The sequence below is a fragment of the Lontra canadensis genome, unplaced genomic scaffold (genome assembly GCF_010015895.1).
Source record: "Lontra canadensis isolate GAN:19392208 unplaced genomic scaffold, GSC_riverotter_1.0 scaffold36, whole genome shotgun sequence".
NCBI lineage: Eukaryota > Metazoa > Chordata > Mammalia > Carnivora > Mustelidae > Lontra > Lontra canadensis.
The window spans coordinates 17,456,115-17,465,082 of NW_022631030.1; the positions used below are offsets into that span (position 1 = coordinate 17,456,115).

General features: G+C 46.4%; 1 protein-coding gene across 1 annotated transcript; it reads right to left on the reverse strand.

Moving 5' to 3' along the window:
* Positions 1 to 2,955: 2,955 nt before the first annotated feature.
* On the reverse strand, positions 2,956 to 8,394 carry SPATA19 (spermatogenesis associated 19). Its single transcript, XM_032869057.1, has 7 exons — positions 8,236 to 8,394; positions 7,971 to 8,027; positions 7,381 to 7,473; positions 7,109 to 7,200; positions 4,638 to 4,715; positions 4,333 to 4,408; positions 2,956 to 3,130 (listed from the first exon to the last, which is right to left on the reverse strand). Exons 1-6 carry the CDS (start codon positions 8,311 to 8,313, stop codon positions 4,342 to 4,344), a joined length of 465 nt encoding a protein of 154 aa, XP_032724948.1. The 5' UTR covers positions 8,314 to 8,394; the 3' UTR covers positions 2,956 to 3,130; positions 4,333 to 4,341.
* Positions 8,395 to 8,968: the final 574 nt, after the last annotated feature.

Consider the following 8,968-nt stretch of genomic DNA (forward strand, 5'->3'; position numbering starts at 1 on the left):
CCCACATGACCTGGCCCTGGCTCCCTTTCAACAGCCTCCTCTGTGGCCTTTCTTCCTCCTGCTCCCATCCAGCCAGAGTGGCTTTTTTGCATCATGCTCCTCTCCTCATTCCAGAGCCCTCTTACTTGCCCTGCTCAGGGCTATGCCCCTGTCCCCTAGCTGGTTGACTCCTACCTGCATCCTTCCTCCCTGCATCCTTCCTCCCCTGCCTCCCACCTGGAGCAAGCAGACAAAGGCTGGCTGGCTGGCAGGGAGAGATGCTGGAGGGGAAAACTGCAGGTACTCCTGACCTCAGGGAATAATGCAGCAGGGTGGGTAAGGACCTACTTAGCACCACCTGGCACATAGTAGGTGCTCAGTCCATGCTGGTGGTTGTTCTAGCAGACACTCAATGAAGACTTGAATAAGATTTCCAGTTTCTGGTCTGATATGTAAAGAGCTTGGAAGTTTCACTCCCGTTTTCACAATTAGAAAAAAAGCCAAACAAACCAAAACCCAGCAATACTACCTAGATCAATGAGAGAATTTAGGTCATAGGGCAAAACGCTGATCTGAGAATCGGAGAGACAGACAGGTTATTATGGAGAATCACAACTTTGCAGACACAGAAACTTTGAGGAAACAGCACCAGAGTAGGGAAGCTTAAATATAATTGAGAATTGCTGGTGGCTTAATGTGGACAAGCTTGAGATTTAGCAAGTCCAGAGGCCCCAGCGTTAGAAGGCCCCCAACTTCCTGAATTTTGCCCCCAGGAGCCCCATTAGGTTCTCACAGTGAAGATCAGAGAACCCCACCCTCCTGCCCACTTCAGCAAGGGGAGGGGAAAATAGCCATTTTGAAATGTATCCAGAGATGGGGCACCTGGGTGGCTCAGTGGGTTAAAGCCTCTGCCTTCGGCTTTGGTCATGATCCCAGGGTCCTGGGATTGAGCCCCACATCGGGCTCCCTGCTCATCAGGGAGCCTGCTTCCTCTCTCTCTGCCTGCCTCTCTGCCTACTTGTGATCCCTGTCAAAAAAAATTAAAAGAAAGAAAGAAAGAAAGAAAGAAAGAAAGAAAGATAGATATCCAGAGCAATTGGTTCTCCCTAACAAAGTCCTGCCCTCAAGATGGACTGCTATTTCAGAGCCTACCTAACCTGAGGGAAGGAAAACATTCAACTCTGGCCTGCTTTGACTTTCTTGTCTCTCCCAAAGTAGGAGCAGTGAAGGGGGAAAAGGCAAGGAGGACACAGGCCAAGGCCACAGGCTCACTAAGAGACTGGGGCCTGATCAGAGGACCCTCCACTCTCCCCTCGGGCCCCACCACCACAGGGATTTCAGCTGGAAGAAGTAAAAGCCTCAGACCCTGTTTAAGAAGGAACCTCTAGGGAAACCTAAAGACAATAAGGGAGACGAAAACAAGAGCACAATAAAAAAATGTTAATCTCTGAAACTACAGCTGCTGGGGAGAGTAAATACAGCCTAACTCCTAACCAGAGAAATATAAAACCTCACACTCTCTACCTCCACTCCTCTACCTGCTGCAGCATTATCTGGCTTTCAACAAAACATGACTCTGCATGACACAAGGTAAAAAATACAGTCTGAAAAAATAAGGCAAGCATCAGAACCACACTCAGATAAGGCAGAGATGTTGGAATTGTCAGACTGGGAATTTAAAACTGTAATAAATAATAAACAAAGAGATCGAATAGAAATAGTGGGTGACACACAAGGATAGACAGACAATGTCGGCAGAGAGAATGGAAACCTTATGAAAAAGTGAACAAGAGATGCCAGGAATAATAAGTCTGTCACAGAAACGAAGAATGACTTTGATGGACTCATCTGTAGCCTAGACACAACCAGGGAAAGAATCAGTGAGTTTGAAAAAAGATCCATAGTAAGTTCCCTGACTGAAAAGCAAAAAACAAAAGAAAAAAGAAAAGGAATAGAAAAAAAATATGGAACAGAGTATCTTAAACCTGTAGGGCAATTACAAAAGATGTAACATATGCATAATGAGAATACCAGGAGGAGAAAAATGAAGGGAACAGAAAAAAAAAATATTCAAAGTAATAGTAGTTGAGAATTTTGCCCCATAAAACAGATCCAGGAAACTCAGAAAACTAAGCAGGGTGAATACCCAAAACTCTACACCTAGGCATAGCATATTCAAACTGCAGAAAATCAGATACAGAACAAATCTTAAAAGCCAGAAACAGAAAAAAAATCTACCTAAGGAGGAGTGAGGATAAAAATTACATGACTTCCCTTCAGAAACTATACAAGCCAGAAGAGAGTGGGGCACGTAACGTGTCAAAGGGGAAAAAAAAAAAAAAACTAGAATTTTATGACCTTCAAAATTGTCCTTCAAGAGTGAGTAGAAATACTTTCTCAGCCAAAAATCAAATGAAATAGTGTCCAGTAGACCTGCCTTGCAGGGAAGGGAAAAGAATATAGGTCAGAAACTTGGATCTATAGGGATACCGGGTGGCTCAGTGGGTTAAGCATCTGCCTTCAGTTCAGGTCATGATCCCAGGGTCCTGAGATCAAGTCCCTCATCCAGGTCCCTGCTCAGTGGGGAGCCTGCTTCTCCCTCTACCTGTCACTCCTAGTGCCCACTCTCTTTCTTTCTCTGACAAATAAATAAAACCTTTAAAAAAAAAAAAAGAAAAAGGAAGGAAGGAAGAAAGCTTGGATCTACATAAAGACAGGAAGCAAGCTAGAAAAGGAATAAAGATAAAATAAATACTTGAGTGAAATAAACAAACCACACCTTCCCCACTATGTCTTCCTGTCCTGGCCTAGCCCAGCACCCCTTCTAGTGTTCCAGGAGCACCCAGCATGGCCTACTGACACAGTTCTGTGCTGGCTTGGTGACTCTCTCCCCAAAAGCCGTGTGTCCCTCATCTATGTGTCCCCAGAGCTAAGTCCATGAGTAGAAAGCACTCACACCAGAGGCCAGGACAGTGATTAAATAGCTTGTCTCTTTATTAGCAGTTCAGAGGGAAGATTCCAGTGGTGCCACTGTCACAAGGAAGGGCTCGGCCGCCAGATCCTCTCTGTCCAGGTGTGGTCACTCCTCTGGTCAAGGGGTGATAGACGTTCTTTTGACAAAGGCTGTTCCTTGACCCTGAAGGACATGAACCTGGGAAGCAGAGGAATGCCCAGGGGCCACAGCACAGAAATGCAGAATGGCTAAAGGGCTTGATGTGATCACACCTTCCCGACATTCCTAGAGCTGCGTTAGACCAGAAAACCCACAGCAGGAAAGGATGGTGGGGCACCAGACAGAAATGGATCTGCTTCCTCAAACTTCAGAAGACCATGCAAGCACCCTGATTCCTCATGTGTTCAAGATTAGTAAACAGTTGACATGGCTCATCATGTCATTTACGAAGTGTTGATAGCCATTTTCCTCAGGACACTGTTCTGAAGTCTGAGGAAATCGAGGCACAGAGGCATAACTCAACTTGCCCAGGATGGAGCTGGGCTGAAAGACAGTGTCCACTCCTAAGGCTTGGCCTAACCACTGCCATCTGTATAATGGGCATGAACAATGCCTTCCTCTTAAGGTTCTTTTGGATCAGATGAAAAATCTTGACAATGCTTTATGCTAAAGCTGGGATATAGTAAGTGTTCCATAAATGCCAGCACTATATCTCCATGGCCTTCCTTTAAGCCTGTTGGGAGTTGGCTGGGTCTAAAACACTCCTTCAGCCCCCTGTGACCAACAATTCAGTCTTCACACCTGGGGAGGGTGCAGTAACGTTTTCCTGAATGAATGGCCTCTGTAGTACATCCATGTCATTGGCCTTCTACCTTCCAGAGCCACATAAATAGCTACTTGTGACCACTGGTTCCCAGGGCAAGTCAAGAAGTCACAGGAGCCAATGTCAAGGCCCTAATTTGTGGCAGGGCCAAAATCTATGTGCCCTCACTCCTGACCGCAGTGCTCTGTGATCTTGTGGTTCAAAGTGGGGTCAGTAGACCTACAGCAGCCATGAGTGGGAGTGTTAAAAATGCAAAGCAGCAGGCCCCCCACAACCTACTAACACAAGATCCCCAGGTGGTCCCTGGCCTGTGTGTAATTGAGAAGCACTCACTGTGACACCACAGCTAAGAGTCAGGCCAATCTGAGCTTGACTTAAAGTCCTTCCAGAAATTTAAGAGAGGCACTGCAGGACCCTGAGGCAGCTGCCCTATCCCCCACTCTCACTGGCCCCAAGTATAGGCCCCCTCACCAAAGGAAAGGCTAAACCTTATTATCAAGCTCCCACCCCAGTGTACTGTCTCACACCCAACACATCCATCTCTGATGCCCAGCTCCTCACTGGTCGGCCCTCTCACCTGTAGCAATCAGCATTCTGCATAGGAACTTCTGCTGTGAACATCCTGAGATGATTCATCTGTAAGGCTGCATATGCTGCAGGGACAGAGAAGAGGAGCAAGGCAGATGGGATGGCAAAGCCTGCCCAGCTTTGTTAGGGATCTGGGGTGCCTGGGCAGCCATTGCCTCATTCAGGCCCTGGAGCAGAGTCCTACAAAGAGCTCCACACATGGTCAGGGAACCTGCAGAAGGGAGACCTCTCCCCTGCCGCCGCCCTCTGCCGACCCTATTAGGTGTACAAATCAGATAATCTCCCACAGCTTACCTTCGTCTCACCTGCTCTATTCGTTCTCGCACAATGTCAGTTCTCGCCTCACTTGGCACTTGGAAGATACGGGTATGGCTGCAAAACACCATTTAAACATTGGGATTCCCGAGTTTCTCTTTCACTAAGCATAATGAATGGGTTGGAATCATACAAACGATAGTTCTGACCCTGTCGCCATGAACTCTTGAGGTGGTCCTTCACTCCTCTTGCATGAGGCACACAAAGGTTTTTTTGTTTTGTTTTGTTTTTTACTATCAGTACCCCTGAGCCACCCAGTAATCCTGGGCTGGCAGCAAATGGTCCTAAGAAGAGTTGAAGAAATAGAGAGGTTAAGTGTCTTTACACAGCAGGTCAGTGGTCTTGCAAGATGTGGAATTCACCCCCCGCCCCGAATTCCTCTCCACCTCCGTATCACCTCTTTATCACCTACTTTATGCCATACTTACTATGGTTTAGGGATAATTCTGCAAAATTCTCTCACAAGGAAGCTGCAGGCCCCTCATCACTACTCTTCTGTTTCATTTCACCATACCGATTTGCCTCTGTCTCTGTGGTCCTGCTCATGTCCTCCTCAACTCCATCCCCCTCTCCTCCCTCAAACCCTCCATTCCAGCAAAATCAGTTTGCCCACTGAATCCCCCAATTTTGCCTCTATTGTTCTAGGTGCTCTGGGGCTTTCAGTGTGAAGACACTGATATTGCCTCAAGGGCTTGAAGCCTGGAGGTGAAAAATGTGCTCATTTATCATTCACTCAAGGTACAGTTGGGTCCAATTTTGCCCAAAGAGAGGGGTAAGAAAGAATAAAGATTACTCCCATCCCAAGGCAGAAAGGGGTAGGCCTCAGAGAAAAGGCTGCAGCCCTGCACACTGGCCAGATGGAATTGGCCAAGTTACCAAGGCTCTCATGACCTGTGGAAACCCCTTCCTCCCCACTCCTGTTTAGTCAGTCCCTGCCCAGCCCATGGGTCAGTCCAAGTAAATGCCCTGCTAGAAACCTTTCCAGGGTCTCCCAGGCAGCAAGGCCTAGAACTTAAAATAGCGGGGTCCGTCAGGCTATGCTCTTGCTCTTACACTCCTGATGGCTTTTCTGCCATTTTCTCAATATTCACACACCTTATTCATCTAGTTCACTTTTATCCCTTTGAAACTGGGGACTCCATCTTTAGAGGACCTAGAAAACATCTACGAAATAAATGAATATCTGCTGTTGCTTAATGAAGGGGTATGTATTCCCTGACTACATATTTATTAAAACTAATAAAAGAATGCCAAAACCAGTGGATTGGAGGGGGAGACAGGCACAGTTTATGGGTTTAAAAAGTCCACAGAAAGTCCAGAGTGGAAAAATTATATATGGATAATTGTGATTCCTGTAGCTTGTCTCCAAAGCTTTAACCTAGTTATGCCATACAGCTAGGTCTAAATTTTTGAAAATGATATTCGTATTATCCAGACCAAGGAACTGCCACAAGGAACCGCTCCCATCCAGTGCAGCCATGTTGGGCAGGGACAGGCTCCCAAGTGTGAGGCTGTGGCTGGATTACAGTCCACAACATTTACAATTTTAGAATGGGGTTCCCATCCAAAAAGTCTTTCCCTGGAAGGTCTCAAATTCCACCACTTGCCACTCCTTCCTGAGCTTTTGAATCCTGTTGTAAAATGCTAATGGCACCGTAAAGGGTAAACACAAGAAAACTGGATATCCCAAAGCAAAAATACATTTCTTGAGAAATGCGTCCACCTTGATAGAAGTGAACAAAGGGGGCAATGGGGGCATGGCAAGAAAGTACAGAAATGAGAGAGAGAGCTCCTCCACAGTTTCATGGAGGACCAGTTTAATTCCACAATTCTTCTGCTGGGAAAGGAGACCCCAAGTGAACACAGTTCTGAAAAGGAAATAGGGAAGCTCATGCCAGAGGGAATGAGCTGGTTTCCAGGCTCAGCGCCCTCCACATTGGGTCTCAGCCCCTTCCAAGCCAAGTAAGGCTGAAGGAGGTGGTTTGTGCTCCTGCAGGCATGGCAGGAGTCTGGCAAAACCACCGTAATGTGGAGCACAGAATTCTAGCCTCCGGCTCTGAGAAACCTCCTCACCTCAGCTGCAGATGAGGGCTCAGGCTTTTGCATTTTAAGAGCTTATTTTCTTTTAGCTCTTTAAAGTGCAGCAACTTCTGAACACATCAAGTGCAAAAGTAACAGAAGTCTGAAATTTATTCAGAAGCATTGAAGAAATGGTGAACAAGCCCAGTTTTGCAACCCCCCAAGTCATGTTAAATCTTAGGAATGAGCGGGGCTTTCAAGATAGCAAAAATATTCCCTTAAGACCCCAAAGTAAGGGAAAAATTTCTCAGCCAGCTAAGTCAACATCTCTGGAGAAGAATAGCTATGTTTGTGTTGGCCAGGAATCCCAAAGGTACGGGACTTCTGCCTCCCTCCCCACAATTCCACTCAAGGCAAATGAGACGCTTTACCTCCATCTTATGAACTGGATTCTTGTTCTTTCCTCCAGGACCTCTTGACTCTGGTTTGCCAACAAATCAGACTTTGAGAGATGGTGCTTCACCTAGGAAATCCAGGTAGTGTACATGTGATTACTGTCCAGCAAGGACACCGTGGCCAGGATGGACCCCAGCCTGGACAAGCTCTGTCCACTTGCCCAAGACCCTTTTCAACTGGACCTTGTGCCTGCCCACCTCCCTCTCTGCCCACTCCCCTAGGATGACTGTCTTAAACTCTCAGTTACCACATCTCTGGTAACATGTACATCTTGGCCATGGGTGGGAAGGCAGCCGGCAGACATCTTCTCCTTTATGTCCTGGGAAGCTTCTTCTTCAGTCTGAAAGGTGAGCAATTTCCTCTGAAATTGTATCTGAGTCCAAGTCTGTCTCTTCTGCCTTTTCCCTGTTTTCCCCTCTGTCACAACACACATCCCATGTGTCCTCACTTACACACTCTATCTCACAGTTCTTGCCATAAGCATGTCTATTACTAACTTCCTGTAGAATTCCAGAGGACTCATTAAGTCCATGGCCCTATTTCAAGGTTTTCCTGAGATGCCCTGTGGCTGGGGATGACATATCTGAAACCCCTCATCCAGTATCCTTAAGAAGCAGGTGGGGATCATGGTGATTCCAGCACATCTCTGCCAAGAGATCACATAAGCCCCAGGGTCTTCTAGGGCATTTGGTGAATCAGACACAACTCTAGGCAGGGTGTTTAGCAATGAACTTGAGTTTCCCAGTTCTAAGGGGAAAGGATTCTAGATTCCTGCACCCATGGAGGCCAGCTCTCTAGAATTTGGGGTACCCTGAGTCATAGAAGAATATTACTCACTTTTTTCAACCAGTGCTGTACTACAGATACAGCCTCGCTTTCTACAACTTCAACATCCTGCAAAAAATTGGTAAGTCAATGCCCTCAGAATATCTAGAGACACAGCCCTCTTCCATTCTTATCCAAAGTTATACATCTTTATATATATATATATATATATAGAGAGAGAGAGAGAGAGAGATCTCTTTGAAGTGCAGTGGGGGGGCTCAGAAAGGAGCATATAGATGAGAAACAATTCCAGGTAGCTACCCGCAGCTCTACTTACTGAACTGATTTTTGGTGGGAAGGGGAACCCTGCACCTTTCCGGGCAAGAATGTACACAATCCATGTTGTAATTATCATCTTTGAACTTATGCCAGGACTCCCTCTTGGCTCCCTCCTTCCATCGAAGCTGCCTGAGAATTCCTCTGGAACAAGGAGGTCCTTGCTAGGAGGTGCCCACCTGATTGGCTGGCCAATGATGATGTGACAATGGCACAACAATGGCATCCTTTAATCTCTGGGGTCAGATGGAAAAGAGGTAAGGAAGTATCTGCCTTAGTGATGGCCATAGCTCAGAAATGGAGAGTTAGGGGGATGGGACGCCTGGGTGGCTCAGTTGGTTAAGCGGCTGCCTTCGGCTCAGGTCATGATCCCAGCGTCCTGGGATCGAGTCCCACATCGGGCTCCTTGCTCGGCAGGGAGCCTGCTTCTCCCTCTGCCTCTGTCTGCCTGTGCTCGCTCACTCTCTCTCCCTCTGTCTCTGACAAATAAATAAATAAAATATTTAAAAAAAAATAAAAAAAATAAAAAAAATAAAAAAAACAAAAAGTAAGGAACAACCAATATAAACCTGAGGAATACACAGGGGGAAATTACCAAAATTATAGAGATTTGGTTGGGGAAGGGGAAGTATGTCTTGTCACCTGGTTTTAAGGAATGCTGAAGCAGAAAGATATTTTATGAATCGAAAGAGTAAATTTGTCACAAAATAATCCAGGCCCTCGAGAAGTTGATT

Bases quoted from the DNA above. Each gene is read 5' to 3' on its own strand.
- SPATA19 (XM_032869057.1), bottom strand. From the start codon at position 8,313: ATGATAATTACAACATGGATTGTGTACATTCTTGCCCGGAAAGGTGCA. The intron at 7,474-7,970 runs GTGAGTAATATT...CTCACCTTTCAG, and splicing joins TACAGCACTGGTTGAAAAAA to ACTGAAGAAGAAGCTTCCCA. The intron at 4,409-4,637 runs GTAAGCTGTGGG...CTGTCCCTGCAG, and splicing joins ATAGAGCAGGTGAGACGAAG to CATATGCAGCCTTACAGATG.